General features: G+C 37.5%; 1 protein-coding gene across 1 annotated transcript in view; it reads right to left on the bottom strand.

Moving 5' to 3' along the window:
* Positions 1–19,853, bottom strand: part of LOC126365627 (protein unc-13 homolog 4B-like) — a 93,044-nt gene that overhangs the window by 35,771 nt on the left and 37,420 nt on the right. Inside the window, exons 4-7 of the mRNA XM_050008162.1 lie at positions 12,248–12,476; positions 12,080–12,139; positions 10,515–10,619; positions 1,930–2,145 (exon numbers count right to left, since the gene is read on the bottom strand). Of these exons, the coding sequence (XP_049864119.1) occupies positions 1,930–2,145; positions 10,515–10,619; positions 12,080–12,139; positions 12,248–12,476 (610 nt within the window). The remainder of the gene's footprint in view (positions 1–1,929; positions 2,146–10,514; positions 10,620–12,079; positions 12,140–12,247; positions 12,477–19,853) is intronic.

Below are 19,853 nucleotides of genomic sequence, written 5' to 3'. Positions count from 1 at the left end.
TCTTAAATAGACTGGTGCCTGTGGCAGCCTCTGATGGTGATCTCTCCCTCCTGCACATGCACACACACACACACACACACACACACACACACACACACACACACACACACACACAGGCTGCAAACCACATACCACTGCCGCATGTGCGGCCTTTTGAAAGTATGTGACACACTCACACTGGGAACCACATCGCACTGCCACACACGTGGCCTTTTGAAAGTATGTGAATGCATCACTGCAGTTTCATAGTACCAAATCCACCTGATCTTAATTTATATTTATTCCTTGCACATTTTCTTCCCCACAGAATGGAAGAAGAAAGTTAGTGAACAGATAAAGAAATACTGAGAGGAAAAGAAGTGGTACTTTATTTCAAACATACTCCTTTGTTTTACAAACTCCTTATATAGAAATGTACTATCCTTCTGTTGTTCATAAAATGTGGCAACACTTTCTAACAAAAGTGAGAGGTTTAGGTCACTTTAGTTATTCGAATGTTCCATGGCTCACATTTACAATAATTTGTTTTGATGTGGAATGTGCTGATGGTTTCACAAATATTATACATTTGCTCAGTTTCCTTCTTTCTGTCTTTAGCTGCATTTTTCATTATCTATTTTCCAGTCCCTCATACCCTCTTTTCCATAATCTCCCTCCTCTCTTTTCTCTCTCTTTTCTTCTCCATGTCTTTATCTTTTGAGTCTATTTTCACTCTCCCATTTATTTCAAAATTAGCTTTGGTCTTTAATAATCTGTGTAATGATTAGATAGGATTTGTTAACAGAACATCCACAACTGAGCTGCTACTAATACTAGTATGGTATTAACAACAATATTCAATACAACTGTAATCCAAAAGAGTGAACAACAATAAAGAGGAAACCATTTTTATGAATATTTTTTTCCACCAAGCATTATCATATATCCAATCATACAGCATTAGTACTATTAATTTATTGCCAATTTAGCACTATTAATATTTCTTCTTCATTAATATTTCTTCTTCCTTCATGTACTATATTTCCTGCCTTGTTTCAGTAAATTTGTTCATCTGAAGATGGGAATATAATTCTCCCAAATAAAAAGTAAACAAAGTCACAACTGAAGCTGATATTTTAGATCTCACTATGTACTAATTGCTCATTATTGGTGCCACTAGTACCAGTAAACTCTTCTACCTTGGTTCTCTTATAATGGAGAGATATAGCAACATTTATTACTATTCAGCAGTTGTACATTTCTCATTTTTTTCCATTTCATGCCTTCCCCTTTTTCTCGAGGGAAGACTTGAATGGCTCATAATTCTAATAAATCAACTTTTTTATGGTCTTACTAGATGAAAGCTTTTTTTTGTGACAGTCTTTTTCTTGTGCCTATCTGTGACTCAACATCTTGGCTATATAGTGAGTAGCAACTTCCTTTTCATAATATTGTTACATCCTGGAATTTTGATTAATGTAATAAATGTTTCTATGTGTTGTTCTTGGAAAATTATTCTAATTCATAACTATTATTATGGTTATTAGTAATATTCTACTGTGAAATTAAGATGGGAAATAACAGTTTCATATTGTTAAACAATGGAACTAAAAATGAAGAAAGTTTAACCATTCAGCAAAGTGTGTGCTGATATGAAACTTCCTGACAGATTAAAACTGTATGCCAGACTGTGTCTCGAATTCAATACCTTTGCCTTCTGCACAAATGCTTTACTGACTGTCTTACGCAAGCATAGCTCACGATCTGTATTCAGAGCTCTATTTCTGCTAGTACCTCATCACTTACCTTCCAAATGTCCAAGTTCATGTCTCTGTGCAACACACAGTTTTAATCTATTCAAAATAAACTGTAGCTCTTCTTATTTGGAGTGGCCATCAAATGATAATCATTTATGGTCATTTACAGAAAAAGTGCACAATATTCACATACCCGTTCTATTATGGAGTCAAGCTGATGTAGAACTTTCTGCTGTGCTGATTCAGATGTGCGTTCCACAGTATTTGATACAGTCTCATACCATTGGGATGCAAACGTTTCAGAACGGGCAGATCCTAGATCCCATAAAATTTCTTCTAATTTCATTTCAGTCACAAATGGAGCTACTGACTGATAAACATATTCAGATGAATTAATCCCAGAACACATCTGTAATAAGAGAGAGTTATCAAAATCTCAGACTGGAGTAAGCATTTCCAAATTTTAAGTGTGTTAATCATATTAGATGAGGAAAACATGTAAAGTATGAAAAACAAGGGAAAAATTAAGCACATTTTAACAAATGTGAAAGAATTAAGTAGGAGTAGGCATTCACAAGAAATATTGTTGATAATCATCTACACTAATAAACTAATTTCTTTTTAATACTATTATACTGAGTTTCATAAACATGGAGGAAACGGATACTATACATGAAAAGACGTACTTTCATATGTTGGAATGTACCTATTAGTGGTTTCTAGTTTTTTCTTGGTGTCTCATTGATTGGAGATCATTGAATTTCTCTAAACTGGTTTTATGGTGACTTCTCCAATAATGTACACAACACAAATTTTAATTCATTTGGCTTGTTCCACATTTATTGTCACTACTGACAATAAGATGACTAGTTGCAGCCCTCACATAAAATGTTATTCACAGGTGGAAACTTCCAAAATGTTACTCATCAGTATGACAGTGTCCAACTATTCACAGTATGCATTTACAACCAAGTGCTAACAGAAAAATGCCACAACACTGGTTTTAGTTCACACAGTCAGTCAACATATCAGATTTCCAGATATGTACTACCAATACACAGAGGTTCATAATAACAGGACCTGAATCAATGTTATTCACTGACTGACTCAAATCATTTAGTGTAAGATAATACATGTCAATGCTTGATCTTAACACCTGGCATGAGTCATACAGACATGTTGATTGTACGAATACTGGTAACAGACTTCCATAGAAATATTAGTCATGTATGAACTTACCTGGAACTTGTTACACTGTTCTTATTTGCATGATTATCAACAGTAGACTTTATAATTGTTTGAATTATTTATTCAAGAGGAAGAGCTCCACAAACTGAGAAAGTCAGTAACACATTGGTCCACCTCTGGTTGTTATGAAGCAGTTATTCAGTTTGGCATTGACTGACAGAGTTGTTGGATTCCATCCGAGGAATCATCATCATCTTGGACAGTTTTCAGCCTCTGGCCATGTCTGTTTGGAACATAAGCCTCTCCATCGTCTTCTGTCTTGCCACCATCTCTGTCTTCACCTTGGTCCAGTCTTCTCCTTTCTTCTGGATGCATTCCTCCACTCCTATCAGCCACCTGTCTCTCGGTCTTCCTCTTGAGCTCTTTTCTTCCAGTTTCATCTCATGTATATTCCTGGGTATCCTCTTCTCCTCAAATTGCTTAACATGCCCATACCACCTCAGCCTTGATTTCTCAATCTTCTTCTGTAGTGGTTCCACCTTCATTAACTCTCTGATCCTCTCATTTCTTAACCTGTCTATCTTTATCACTCCAGTACTGTTCTTCAATAATTTCATCTCACTAGCTTGTACTTTGTTTTTCTCTCTTACTTTCATAACCCAGGTTTTGGATGCATATGTCAGGATTGGGACATAGTATGAACAGTATATAACCTTTTTACTGATTTGGGGTACATCCTTGCTTCATATCAGGCTTTCGACACTCTTCCGAATTGCTTCTGCTTTCATTTATTTGTCTGTCATTTTTTTCCATTTTATTGTATCAGGCTTCCTAGGTACTTGAAACTCTCCTCTCTCCTCAATGATTCCCCACCAACTGTTATTACAGTTGTTCCTCTCTTCTTCATTCTTGTTGATAATCATCTCACTGTTACTTATACTAAATTTCATCCCATATTCTTGCACTGTTCATTCCCCTACATCCAGCTGCTCTTGTACTTCCTCCTCCTTATTCCCCCAAATCATCAGATCATCTGCAAACACCATAGCTTTCATCTTTCCTTCACCAATAACTTGTGCCACTGTACTCAATACATCATCCATCACTACAATGAAGAGTAATGGTGAAAGTGCATTTCCATGTCTCAACCTATTCTTCTGTTCAATCCAAGGTAATCTCTCTCCTCCCACTTTCAAACAGCTCACACTTCCATGGTACATTTCCTTTATCCTCCAAATAATCTGGTTTGCTACTCCTCTGTTCTCCAGGGCTTTTCACACTTTGCTTCTATGTACACTATCATATGCTTTTTCAATTTCCAGAAAGGTAATTAGTAGATCTCTTCCATATTCATAATGCTGTTCCTACAGTTGTCTTACAGAAAAAATTAGATCCACCATGGATCTTCTTGCTCTGAAGTCACGTTACTCTTCTCTCATCCTTCCTTCTAATTTTTCCCGACTTCATGCTCCCAAATTTTTTCAAAAGTCTTTGCACAAGGACTCATAAATGTTATTCCCTGGTAGTTATTGCACTATTTTCTATTTCCTTTCTTAAAGACTGTTCATACCCATACCCATTCCCTTCCTCCAGTATTATGTGATCATCTTCAGTCTCCACACAATTTTCATAACTCAATATAGCCATTGTATCCCCACTTCTCTTGCTGCTCTCACCATCTCTACACTTAGCTCATCCAGATCTGGAGACTTCCCACCCTTCATATTGCCCAATTCCTCTTCCACTTCTCACCATGTAAGGTCTTTTTCTATTTGCTGTCCCTCCTCTTTTTTCTCCTCGGCTTGTTCCTCCTCATCCAGGTCTCCATTCGAGTTCAGGAGTTCTTCAAAATACTCCTTCCACATATTCTTGAGTTCCTCCTTATTCTTTATGTCTTGGCCACTCTTGTTCACCATTGAGGCATAATCTGTCATACCGTTCTTCCTCTTACTTTTAATCATCCCATATATCACCTTTTTTGAACCTTTACTATCCCCCTCCATCATTCTGGTCCATTAGTCCATCCACTTTCTTCTCCTCTGCCACTCACTCTTTTTGCTTCTTTCTTTCTTGCTTGATACTCTTCTCTTGTCTCTACTGTGCTCTTCTGAAACCATACCCTAAAGGCTCTATTCTTCATCTGTACTATATCCTTTGTTTTATTATCCCACCATCTCTTTTTTTTGCTTGTCCTCCCATATACTGTTTCAACCACACTTACTAATATTCCCTTGAGTCTACCCCCTTCCTTTTCTAACATTTTTGGTGCATCCTTTGGAATGCGTTCCTTTGCTACTCGTAGGTACTGTAGCCTGCTTTCTTCCTCCTTCAACTTCCATACCATTATACGTCTTTCCTGGTTTTCTGTCTCTTTATTATGCTTAGTCCCTTTCAAGTACATTACCAGCAACAGTGGTCACTATTTAAGGCCTCTGATGGTATTACCATTCATCTCACTATCATACAGGAAGTAGTCAGATCAACTTTCTCTTTAAGTCTTGACTGTACAAGCCATTCCTTTGACATAACTCCAATAGTCTTTCACCTCCCTCATTTTGGCGGCCCCAACCCTCCGGTCCAAGCACACTTTTGCAGCCTTGTCTTTCTCTTCCAACATGTGTGTTTAAATCCCCCATTACTATCACATTCTTCCTTGCCATCTGCTTCTGCATTTCCTCTTCAGACTCTTGCTTCTCCTCAGAAGTGCAACCCACCTGTGGTGCATACACTCATATTGCCTCTATGGTCATCTCCTTGAGTGATATTTTGGTCTTCATTATCTTATCACTTATTCTCTTCTCTTTGCTTCCTCATTTAATCCATCTCTTACTACTATTCCCACTGCACTTCCCCTTCCCTCCTCATTTGCACTCCAGTACAGTCAGTAGCCTTTCCTCAGTTCTCTCCTTCCTTCTCCTTTCCATCTCATTTCAGGTAACCCCAACAGGTCTAACTTCCTTCTTTCCATCATGTCTACCATCTCTTCCACCTTTCCAGTCAGTGTTTGTATATTTAATGTTCCAAATCTTAGTGTGCAAAATTCTATCTGACTGGCACATTATATTGTCAAAATCCTGAGCTAGTTGGAGGACTCTGCCCACAATGCTCCAAACATTTGCAATTGGAGCAAAATCTGGTGACCTTGCTGAACAAAGTAAGATTTAGCAAGCATGTAGACAAGAAACTTACACCATTTATAGGTGGACATTACCTAACTGAAATGTAAGCCAAGGGCAAGAAAATGGGGCACAGAATATTGTCAACATACTGCTGTGCTGTAAAGGTGCAGTGGATGACAACAAAAGACATCCTGCTATGAAATGAAATGGCACCCTAGACCATAACTCCTGGCTGTCGGGCCATGTAATGGGCGGCAGTCAGGTTGGTATCCCACTGCTGTCTGAGGCATCTCCAGACACATGTCTGCTGGTCACTGGGTCTCAATTTGAAGTGGAACTCATGAAAGTTGAATCCTGCTTTGAATTCTGTTCTGATGACCAGTGAAGATGTGTCTGGAGACATCCTAGACTGTAGTTGGTTACCAACCCAACTGTTGCTGCCATACAGTCCAACGACCAGGTATAATGATTTTCTGAAATTATAATCATTTGTCTGTCTGTATATGTACATCACATCTATCAATTTCCATCCAGTTTGGATACTTCTTTTGAGGTGTATGTGGTAGTTAGAAATTACAAAAATGTTATGGAACTATTACATGTAACTATGCTGTGAATATCAGTACAGTTGTCATATTTGAAATTATGATAAATTATACAGATTTTTAGTTAATGGCTGAACTGATTAATGATGGTTGTTATTTGGTCCAGAAAAATTAGGGCACCAAAATTACAATGGTGAACTTGTGAATTTAGCACAGAAAAGGAAACAATAGTTTTAGGTGGATGATAACGTCAATTCTAAATATCTGATAAGTTACTTAGTTTCAGAAATATTAAAAATGTTACTGTAAAGTCTGGATTCTGGGCATTCTAATGGTATACGTCAATGTTCATAAAATGACTGATTAGCAGTCAAGATCTAGAATTATCCACTACAGTAATAATTTCAGTTATTAATTACTCTGAATTAACCTGGTTTTCAGAAAACATAAATGCATCACTGCATTCTACATATTGAAAATTATTATCTGAATACCAAATTTACTTGAAATAAGGTCTCAATAATATTTAGATAGATTTAGGGATGCACAATATATGCATGATATGCATAACTACATTTATAAGGGAACTCAGAAAGTAAAAAAAATATATAGTTATTAGCAGGACTGCAATAATAGCAAGTGAGGTGGTTCCACCTTGCTATGTTATAATATGCACTTCATAGTATTGTGATTATGCAACAGAGCACATGCTCTAAAAATAAATCCAGTGAGTGTCAGGGGACGACAGCTACTTCCACCTTCTGGGGAAAAATATCTTGGGAAAACAAATTACCACAGAGATAGAAGTACAAACTCAGTATTAGTTTGAAGAAAAGCAAAGAGTGTAATGGATATTGACTAGTAGAAAGTGCACCTAGAGCCACTTGTTGTGAAATGTCAAAACTATATCACAATTCATCACTATTATTCTTCCAGCTGAAAATGGTTCCAGTAGCATTATACCTTCAATTCATGATGCTTTTCTTGTGTTACCAACATATGGCAAAAACTATTAAAAAGTGAGTATACAAAGATCTGCCAATACTGCGGTTCTCTTCAGATCACCAAAGTTAAGTGCTGTTGAGCTTGGCTCATACTTGGATGGGTGACTGTCTGGGTCTACCAAGCACTGTTGGCAAGCAGGGTGCACTGAGCTCTTGTGAGGCTAATTGAGAAGCTACTTGACTGAAAAGTAGCGGCTCTAGTCACAAAAACTGACAACGGCCAGGAGAGTTTTGTGCTGACCACAAGCCCCTCCATATCAGCAACCATCGGTTGAGGATGACATGGCAGTTGGTCAGTACTGTTGGGCCTTCCAAGGACTGTTCAGACAGAGTATACAATCATCTCATATTACCTTCCTTACAGCAAAATAAAATGCATAAATCTCAAACAAGCTATACTCCTTATGTTAAGAATGCTGTAGTAGGTACTAGATATCTATTATAAAATGATAGCATTAGTATGTTTGGTAATTAATAATCACAGATTTGCAATATACTTGAGTTTTATTTTGTAAGAAACTGTACTTTGATTCCCCTACTCAATCTGTCTTCCACAAAATTAATATGAGTTTCCACCACCAAGCACCAGCTCAGATCCTGTGTATATGCTCACACATATTATTTCGTTTTCCACCTCATATGCAGGTTTCTATATGATGTTGGCTCTCCACCTTTGTCTGTTTCCTGTCATTTTTATTTTCATTGCCTATCTGGCAATTTAACTTTGTCTATCATCTCTCCTTTTATTTTTCATTTAACCAATCCTTTCAGTGGATATACTGGTGAGGACTGTCTTCTTAGATAGTGTGAAAGATAATTATTGTTCCTCTTTATTATTTGCTGTAATATTAGTTTATTTTCACTAACCCTTTTTAGTGTTTCCTAATTTTCAACTCTTTCTGTCATGCTTGTACTTTTTAACTTTCTCTGAATCCACATCTCAATGGTGTTCACTCTCATTTTATCTCGCTATAATATTTCTTATGTCTCTGCTGCATAAAATGTCGCAGTGTAAGACACCTGACCAATATTTTCTCATGTCTGTAATCAATGTCCTACATAGTAGTTTTCCTTCCAGTTTAATTCTTGTTTGGCCATTGTAATTTTGAATCTTATTTCTTTCACCTTTCGTATCTTCCTTGATTAAGATGCTTAAGTGTTGACTTACTTGGTCAATTGTGGCTGGTTCTACGTTGTGTTCTTATACTCTCTCTCTCTCTCTCTCTCTCTCTCTCTCTCTCTCTCTCTCTCTCTCTCTCTCTCTTTCTCTCTCCCTGTTCCTTTCACCTGCCACAATTAGTGATGGGATGCTGTTAGTAGTGCTGAACAGACGAACACCATCCTGTAATGCTTTCTGCATAATCGCTATGAGGGAGCTGCAGAACATTTTGGAGAGAGCTTCAGATAATGCAAAACGTTAGTGCGCAGTATTCATTAAATGAAACATTGTCCTTGCAGTTTGTTAGGTCCTGCTGAGTAACAATTTGAAATGAAATAAAGAAGTTTAGCCCACCAAGTATTGTGCTTGAAAGTATTTGCGAGGTGCTGACTTAGAAATTAGTATGTTACTTCAGGTTGCATATTTTCATTCCCTCTCTCCTATCGTAATGCAGCTGAAGTAAATAAATTTTTTGTTCAGCTTATCTGAGCTCTAAGAATATTGTTTAAAGTATATATCTACAGATCTTCCAGAGGCTTTATCAGAGATCTTGGGATTATTACACTCACTTTCCAGTAGACCAACATTTATTCATTAATTGTACTTGTTGCTAGAAATAAAAATCTGTTTCAGTTGAACAGTGATTTACACAATCAGGACATAAGAAACAAATAACTTTCATCTAGACTTTGTCTCCTTCTCCAGAGTTGAGTGTAGAGTTGTGGAATTTGGTGGGAAAACTCTCAGTGTAGTTGATTCTTGTTGGCCACACAGCAAGTAGCACTGTTCAGAATAGACAAGGCTCTGTTGTAATTTTATGCTGTGACATATAACAATCTCATCACATAGATATGAAGCTAATAATATGAGCTAAATGACAAGTGGAAACTTGAGTTCAAAGCTCCTGTTTTTTAATTAGCTCTGTGCAATTTACAAAGTCAAAAAACATAATAGGCAAAGCAAGTCAAACTTCTATTTCTTTGTAAGGAGTTGTCACCATATGATTAGTCTTAGAACTTACATTTTTTTTGGTTTTCTTCAGAGAAATAGTGTTTTAGTATATAACAGTAAACAAAAATAATATAAATTTTAATTATTTTATTCTTTGTCAACTTTTATTTTCTGTTTCTGTTTCATTCTTACTGTTTGATAACTTTGAACTTTTATCTTCTTTGGGTCAATAATTAGTTATTTCAGCAATAGGAACAACAACATGTACCCTCTTGACAATTTTGTCAAAAATGCATGAGTTGTTCATTGGAAGAAGACACTCAGAAGAGGCAGTGCAATCTTCTGGCCACCTTGATCACTTTATCTCCCTCCCTGTGATTTTTGTCTGTGGGACAAATTGAAGAGCCAGGTACACTCAAATAATCCTTACACAATAGAAAAGCTACAGCAGAATATTGAAGACACTAGTGCTGTTGCTGCTGTCCCCCAGGCAAAGTTGCAATGCATGTCTCACAATTTGATAAATAAAATACAGCACTGCATCTAATTGTTGCCATTTACAGCATCTTTGATGATGTTAACTGATTAAGGTCAATTGGATGTTTCCCAGTTAAAAAATATTTTCCAGGCTAGTTTTATTTTGCTCACCATGTATACATTTAATTGCACCTTGCAGGCTACAGCTCTTCACATATTTTGAGGTTATACCTTTAGTTGGAAAGTTTTTATTTAACATTTACATTTACATTTAGAACTAAAAGGAAAGAGAGTAAAAAGAATAATTTACCAACAATACGTCAAAATATACTAACCTCAGGGGAAACTTTGAATGGCCTATTGCTCTCATCAGCTTCCTGGAGTGACTTAATCTTCTTGGTAATTTCATCAATAAAGAAGAGCACACAGCTACAAAAATCCTTGAGAAAGAAATAAAGTCATAACTTTTTTGAAGAAAATAAAAATGTGCTAAAACTTATATTGAAACATAAAAATAAAATTCAAATGTAATGACCAATACATGAGACCCATGTATGGTTTAAGAAAAGCCGTTTTTTTTATTTTATTTTAGTCATATAAAATCTTTATACTTTTACTGTCTTACACAAAAATGTTATGAGTGCTGATAGCTTTTGTCAATGTTGTTATCTCTTATACATGTTTCTCTTGTGAAAATTTAGGAGCAAAAGAATTGCACAGGAAATCTTTGAAAAAATATCATAAGAAAAAACTGAGAGTTGCATGTCTGCCTGTGTCTGTATATGTGCGGATGGATATGTGTGTGTGTGCGCGTGTATACCTGTCCCTTCCCCCCCCCCCCCCCCCCCCCTCCCGCAATGTAAGTCTTTCCGCGTCTGGGATTGGAATGACTCGGACTCGATACCCTCTGCCTTAAAACCCACATCCTTTCATCTTTCCCTCTCCTTTCCTCTTTCCTGATGAAGCAACCATGGGTTGCGAAAGCTTGAAATTTGTGTTTGTGTGTTTTTTATTGTGTCTATCTACCAGCGCTTTCTCGTTTTGTAAGTCACAGAATCTTTGTTTTATATTTATATAATAGAAAGAAACATTCCACATGGGAAAAATATATTATATTGGCCTTTACATATGTATGCTTGTGTCTGTATATGTGCGGATGGATATGTGCGTGTGCGCGCAAGTGTATACCTGTCCCTTTTTCCCCCTAATGTAAGTCTTTCTGCTCCTGGGATTGGAATGACTCCTTACCCTCTCCCTTAAAACCCACATCCTTTCGTCTTTCCCTCTCCTTCCCTCTTTTCTGATGAAGCATCTGTGGGTTGTGAAAGCTTGATATTTGTGTGTGTGTTTGGGTGTTTTTTATTGTGCCTACCTACCAGCACATTCCCGGTTTGGTAAATATTGGGAACTATAGTCTGTATTTGAGTAGCAATATCTGAGAAATGAATGTAAAATAATATAAACTCTTGTATTTCTCTTAAAAGTGTTTCCTATTGTAAATCATAACACAAAATCAAATGCTTTGCAAATTGCATGTGATAAAATGAACAAATCACATTTCATGTTTCACATATTGTTTGTGAAACATTGGCTGTAAACTGAAGTATTGGAGCTAGTTTTTATGAAACAAAAATACACTTGCAGCATAGCACTACACCAGTGAAAATGGCACTTAGAGAAGCATTGGTGCCAATAATTGGTAGAGAATTTGGTGTTACTACACTACAGTACAAACAAACAATATGTTTTTGCTTTAAAACTACACTTAATGGATTTTGTAAATTATCTGAGTAAATTTCTGTTAACTGTAAAGTTAATTGAAATCCTTAATACTTTCAATTTCTGTATGATTACTATTCTTATCCTATGTTGAAAAAAGAATTTATCATGTAATACATACATCCAGCATTTTTGCAGCACATTTGTAAGATACTCCTTGTTTGTAAGTGGCCCTTTTCAACTGTGAAAAAATAAATGTATAGGCTATAGACATCTATACATTACTCTGCACAAGTGTTTAATCAAACACAAACCACTGTACATAAGCCATTTATTCAGAGGTACTCACTTGATAAAAGAGCTCCATCATATCCAGAGCTGATGACGTGTACTTAACATCATTATCAATGGGTTTTAAGGTGTCTTTCCTTATTGCTGTTTCAATCATTGTCATGATCCTAGTAAGTGAAATATCAAGCCAAGATATTTTTCCATTCTTTGATACTTCACACATTTTATGAAGATTAAATAGTTCCCAAGTATCAGGTTCTTGTCCACTCCCACTGCTGCTGCTGCTGAAAATATGTAGTGCATCGATACAGAAGTTTATTTATTTATGAGAGCCTTGTATTATGTATCAAAAGATAATTCTTAGATTTATACAGCAAACTATAGAAAATGAAATGTGAGATACAGATCTAACCCATTGAAATCACTTGTGTAGGAATGAAAGTGGATGCCACAAGAAGATTTATTTACTTTGAAATTGTGATAGTACTTTACTGGTCATTTGTACTGCAAGAGGAACAGTATGATACAGGACAAGTCAGCCTTTAGGTTCCACAGTTGATATGAACTTGATGATTAAAAGAATGGGTCTGTTTGGACTCTAAATGTTTGCCAACAATTAAAATTTATTAGTACATCATGACTGGCCATTTTTGGGCATAAAGGCCATTTTGAAGTGATACCAAAAGCAGCCAAATGTGTCAGTTATCATAATCTTGGGAGACAGGATAGAGCAAATGTTTCCTCACAAGTATTAGGCACACGCTATGTCTTGTTTCCCAAGATTACAACAGCTGATGTATCTTGCTACTTCTTGGCCTTCTTATTCTTCCTGCAGCCACAGTACCCTCTCTTCAGCAGTCCTCTTTATCTCGATGTATGAAGAACATCTCCTATCTCATCAATCATATTTTTGAAATATGATGTTCTCAATTGTCCCGTCATTACTTTCCCTACAATCTTGCCTTTGAAAATGTTTTGTAAGAGAATATCATCTCTAATTAAGTATTGAATTAGTCTTGATTAATGTTGAGCTACAGCTTTCAGCAATTATTTCTTCTCTCCTATTTCTTGTAGAATTATCTCATTCATTTTTTCTATCAATTCAGCTAGTTCTTGCAGCACTTCTCCTGAACTACATTTCCACAGCTTTAAGATGAGGTGTCTCCTCCTTTGGTAACATCCAGGTTTCACATCCATACGTCAGGACACTCCAAACAAAGCTCTTCACACATATAGCTTCTTGCTATCACTTGAAAATTGTCTCTGGAGTAAAAACTGCTCAGTTATGACACAAATAAATTTTAATTTCTGATTTACACACCTTGTAGAACTGTGTTTTTAAAATGATTGTAACAAGGAAGATTTCCCAACAGGCGCCTCCCATCAGCAAAAGTATTTTACTCAGTAGACAAGTGCTTCTGAGAGGATAGAGCATTTGTGGTGCCTCTAGGATTTAATGGCTGGTGGTGGCTGCCGACATAATGTAGACAATGAAGAGAACTTGTTGCTGACAGTTGTGAGGAACTGAAACTAAGCACCAGGTCTCACAGCACTGTATCATGAGTGTCAGAAAGTTGAACTGTTTAAGTATTACCCAGTAACAAATTCCATCCCTTTCAAAACCAGTAGGTACAAACTTTGTTGCTGAGAGACTATCATCAGAGACTGGATTTCTGGAGCTTCGTTGTAAGTCATTGGATGCCAGATCAGCAATTTTCAAGAACAGTATTTTTGCAATAACAAAATTATTTCATAAAGGATGGTTCTTTCTCATAACATCCACAATGGAGAACAGAGAATCCCCACACCAGGAAAGTATGAGGGTATCAGCAATGGTATTGTGTCATAGGCTGATGTGGCTCTATTGATCATTACCTCAATGGACCACATGTGCTACTTCCAAGATTGACAGGAGAACAATATTTGCATTTCTAGGATACTTATTCACAGGAAGAAGTTAGTGTGGTCATTAAATGGAAATGTGGTTCATATATGATGGAGTTGCCAGTCACTTCAGTGCCACAGTGTGATGCCAGCAAAACAATTTCTTTCCTTCAAAATGAAGTGGTTCCGGAGGCCCTGTAGCATGATCCATTACACCTTCTTGCCACAATTCACTTTTTCTTTTTTGAACCATCTGAAATCTTTAATTTATTGAGGTGAGATCTCTGACAGCATCAATTTGTGATGCAGAATATAAAATAACTTGACACTACGTTAAAAGACACAGACATGACACATCATGTGTAGCAGTCATTTCTGGGAAGAGTCATAGTTTGCCTTACTCATCATAGACACCATTTCAAACAATAATTGTGGAATGCCAAGAGAGTTCATGACCTTGTGTTGCTACATTATTTTTATTTTTACACTTACTGCATTAATTTGATTTAACTGACACAATATTTCAATTATTTATTGCAGTTATTTGCATGGACTCTAGAACATATATATTAAAAAATGAATAACATTAAAAGATTTTTTTTAATATGTGTAAAGTCTGTTTTCTCAAACATGTCCAAAATAATAGCACCATTTATAATACAGCAGCCTTATTTACATGATGAAAAATAAATGGTGACATTGTTGTAATCAGGTGTTGAAACAAATCCAATGCCAAAAAGTAAAAATTTGTATTGGGCTGGGACTCAAATCTGGATTTCCTGCTTATAATGAGCAGTCACTTAAACTGCTTTGGCTATCTAAGAACGATTCCCAAATGTCTCAAACTACACACACAGTGTCCCCATCAATTATCCTCATTGCTTGCAACCTCACCTGATTCCTGTAAGAGGCCAAACAAAGAGTACATCCACACTGAAGGTATCATTATGTATATATATATGTATAAATATGGTGTCTGTCTTCCCCCCATGAACCATGGACCTTGCCGTTGGTGGGGAGGCTTGCGTGCCTCAGCGATACAGATGGCCGTACCGTAGGTGCAACCACAACGGAGGGGTATCTGTTGAGAGGCCAGACAAACGTGTGGTTCCTGAAGAGGGGCAGCAGCCTTTTCAGTAGTTGCAGGGGCAACAGTCTGGATGATTGACTGAGCTGGCCTTGCAACATTAACCAAAACGGCCTTGCTGTGCTGGTACTGCGAACGGCTGAAAGCAAGGGGAAACTACAGCCGTAATTTTTCCCGAGGACATGCAGCTTTACTGTATGATTAAATGATGATGGCATCCTCTTGGGTAAAATATTCCGGAGGTAAAATAGTCCCCCATTCGGATCTCCGGGCGGGGACTACTCAGGAGGATGTCGTTATCAGGAGAAAGAAAACTGGCGTTCTACGGATCGGAGCGTGGAATGTCAGATCCCTTAATCGGGCAGGTAGGTTAGAAAATTTAAAAAGGGAAATGGATAGGTTAAAGTTAGATATAGTGGGAATTAGTGAAGTTCGGTGGCAGGAGGAACAAGACTTCTGGTCAGGTGACTACAGGGTTATAAACACAAAATCAAATAGGGGTAATGCAGGAGTAGGTTTAATAATGAATAGGAAAATAGGAATGCGGGTAAGCTACTACAAACAGCATAGTGAACGCATTATTGTGGCCAAGATAGATACGAAGCCCACACCTACTACAGTAGTACAAGTTTATATGCCAACTAGCTCTGCAGATGATGAAGAAATTGAAGAAATGTACGATGAAATAAAAGAAATTATTGAGATAGTGAAGGGAGACGAAAATTTAATAGTAATGGGTGACTGGAATTCGAGTGTAGGAAAAGGGAGAGAAGGAAACATAGTTGGTGAATATGGATTGGGGCTAAGAAATGAAAGAGGAAGCCGCCTAGTAGAATTTTGCACAGAGCACAACTTAATCATAGCTAACACTTGGTTTAAGAATCATGAAAGAAGGTTGTATACGTGGAAGAACCCTGGAGATACTAAAAGGTATCAGATAGATTATATAATGGTAAGACAGAGATTTAGGAACCAGGTTTTAAGTTGTAAGACATTTCCAGGGGCAGATGTGGACTCTGACCACAATCTATTGGTTATGACCTGTAGATTAAAACTGAAGAAACTGCAAAAATGTGGGAAATTAAGGAGATGGGACCTGGATAAACTGAAAGAACCAGAGGTTGTACAGAGTTTCAGGGAGAGGATAAGGGAACAATTGACAGGAATAGGGGAAAGAAATACAGTAGAAGAAGAATGGGTAGCTCTGAGGGATGAAGTAGTGAAGGCAGCAGAGGATAAAGTAGGTACAAAGACGAGGGCTGCTAGAAATCCTTGGGTAACAGAAGAAATATTGAATTTAATTGATGAAAGGAGAAAATATAAAAATGCAGTAAATGAAGCAGGCAAAAAGGAATACAAACGTCTCAAAAATGAGATCGACAGGAAGTGCAAAATGGCTAAACAGGGATGGCTAGAGGACAAATGTAAGGATGTAGAAGCTTATCTCACTAGGGGTAAGATAGATACTGCCTACAGGAAAATTAAAGAGACCTTTGGAGAGAAGAGAACCATGTGTATGAATATCAAGAGCTCAGATGGCAACCCAGTTCTAAGCAAAGAAGGGAAGGCAGAAAGGTGGAAGGAGTATATAGAAGGTTTATACAAGGGCGATGTACTTGAGGACAATATTATGGAAATGGAAGAGGATGTAGATGAAGACGAAATGGGAGATACGATACTGCGTGAAGAGTTTGACAGAGCACTGAAAGACCTGAGTCGAAACAAGGCCCCCGGAGTAGACAACATTCCATTAGAACTACTGACGGCCTTGGGAGAACCAGTCCTGACAAAACTCTACCAGCTGGTGAGCAAGATGTATGAGACAGGCGAAATACCCTCAGACTTCAAGAAGAATATAATAATTCCAATCCCAAAGAAAGCAGGTGCTGACAGATGTGAAAATTACCGAACTATCAGTTTAATAAGCCACGGCTGCAAAATACTAACGCGAATTCTTTACAGACGAATGGAAAAACTGGTAGATGCAGACCTCGGGGAGGATCAGTTTGGATTCCGTCGAAATGTTGGAACACATGAGGCAATACTGACCTTACAACTTATCTTAGAAGAAAGATTAAGAAAAGGCAAACCTACGTTTCTAGCATTTGTAGACTTAGAGAAAGCTTTTGACAATGTTGACTGGAATACTCTTTTTCAAATTCTAAAGGTGGCAGGGGTAAAATACAGGGAGTGAAAGGCTATTTATAATTTGTACAGAAACCAGATGGCAGTAATAAGAGTCGAGGGGCATGAAAGGGAAGCAGTGGTTGGGAAAGGAGTGAGACAGGGTTGTAGCCTCTCCCCGATGTTATTCAATCTGTATATTGAGCAAGCAGTAAAGGAAACAAAAGAAAAATTAGGAGTAGGTATTAAAATTCATGGAGAAGAAGTAAAAACTTTGAGGTTCGCCGATGACATTGTAATTCTGTCAGAGACGGCAAAGGACTTGGAAGAGCAGTTGAACGGAATGGACAGTGTCTTGAAAGGAGGATATAAGATGAACATTAACAAAAGCAAAACGAGGATAATGGAATGTAGTCAAATTAAATCAGGTGATGCTGAGGGAATTAGATTAGGAAATGAGACACTTAAAGTAGTAAAGGAGTTTTGCTATTTAGGAAGTAAAATAACTGATGATGGTCAAAGTAGAGAGGATATAAAATGTAGACTGGCAATGGCAAGGAAAGCGTTTCTGAAGAAGAGAAATTTGTTAACATCGAATATAGATTTATGTATCAGGAAGTCGTTTCTGAAAGTGTTTGTTTGGAGTGTAGCCATGTATGGAAGTGAAACATGGACGATAACTAGTTTGGACAAGAAGAGAATAGAAGCTTTCGAAATGTGGTGCTACAGAAGAATACTGAAGATAAGGTGGATAGATCACGTAACTAATGAGGAGGTGTTGAATAGGATTGGGGAGAAGAGAAGTTTGTGGCACAACTTGACTAGAAGAAGGGATAGGTTGGTAGGACATGTTTTGAGGCATCAAGGGATCACAAATTTAGCGTTGGAGGGCAGCGTGGAGGGTAAAAGTCGTAGAGGGAGACCGAGAGATCAGTACACTAAGCAGATTCAGAAGGATGTAGGTTGCAGTAGGTACTGGGAGATGAAGCAGCTTGCACAGGATAGAGTAGCATGGAGAGCTGCATCAAACCAGTCTCAGGACTGAAGACAACAACAACAACAACATGGTGTCTGTTCTTTTTGATATGTCTGAATACACTATGTATATAGTGTGCAGCATAAGGGAATTTGGGTTAAATGAGAAGTATTCTTGGACAGATGAAGTAGTTAAGGCAACCACTTGTGAAAAGTGGGAAATTTGGGTTTGAGTCCCAGGCTTACATAGATTTTCACCACTGGATTTGTTTCAGTGCCCAATCGCAGATGCTGTCAGAATTTCTCTTTCATTATTGATGCATGTGTTTCTCGATATCCTTTCCCAATGCCAACTAGCTGTGACACACAGCATGCACGCACGCACGTACGCGCACACACACACACACACACACACACACACACACACACACACACACACACACACACACAGAGAGAGAGAGAGAGAGAGAGAGAGAGAGAGAGAGAGAGAGAAAGTTGACACTACCTTGACAGCTTTCAGCTAAGCAGACCACTGCATGATGACTTGTGTTTTGCCACATAATCTGTAGCAAGGACTACTTTGATGCATTAATGTTGGGCAGTCTTGTTTCTCTTTCCTCTTAGCTTTTGCAGTCTTATAAATACACTGAAAAGCTCTTTTCACACTTCAAGACTTTTGTGAGGTTCAGTTGCACTGTCATTTCTTGCCACGAAACAAAAGGAAAACAATTTTGTGTGTAACTTAATATGGCACTATGTGCTACTTATACACCATACTACTTCTTCGACTCATGGCGTTACAATGCTGCATGGGTCTTAGCCTCTTCAACAAGGTTCCTCCATTCTACCTTCTCCAGTATGGTTCTCACCATCCTCTGACGTTAAGGAATTTGATATTTCCTTTGTAATCATCTATCCAACAAGCTCTGTCTTCTTCCAGTTGGTTTCCATTCAGAAACCTTTACTGTCATTCTTTTGGTATCCATCCTAAGGATATGTCCAAACCAGGCCATTCCCCTACTTTTACCAATCTAATGTCAGTTTCTAGTATGAGGAACTCCAACTCAGCTTCCATTCTATATCTCCAGAAACAATTCTTTTACTGAACTACTCTACAGATCTTGCACGGAACTCTACATCAGAATTTGTACTGTTAATATTAGATCACTGTCTGTCATAGTTATGCACATGTTCAAGATTGAAGCAAGCTGCTGATAGTTTAACCAGGTTATTACTTTACTTCCTGATGAAATTTATGTATTTAGTCTTCATTTCATTGACAATAAAGCCTCTTGGTTGTGTGGTTTCTTTCCGTTCACATATTGTTTTCCCTAGTGAAATTCTCCTTCTATTAATAATTGGTACATCATCAGCATATGTCTGTCTATATATGAGCTGACTGTGCCAACTGCACATTTAAGTTTAAGGATTACTAGATTCCAGTGCAACAATGAATGTGAATGTTTGTCAAATGAAGTGAAAACCTTCTTTAAAGAGAAGGGAATCCTGTATGAACTGACAGTGAGATATAGGCTACACCACAACAAAATGAAGTAAGTGAGTAGGTGAACAGGAACATTACAAACAAGGCTCT

This window comes from Schistocerca gregaria, chromosome 1 (assembly GCF_023897955.1).
Source record: "Schistocerca gregaria isolate iqSchGreg1 chromosome 1, iqSchGreg1.2, whole genome shotgun sequence".
In the NCBI taxonomy this organism is placed as follows: domain Eukaryota; kingdom Metazoa; phylum Arthropoda; class Insecta; order Orthoptera; family Acrididae; genus Schistocerca; species Schistocerca gregaria.
The sequence above is the reverse complement of the archived record's forward strand: the minus strand, read 5'-3'. Positions and strand labels throughout refer to the sequence as shown.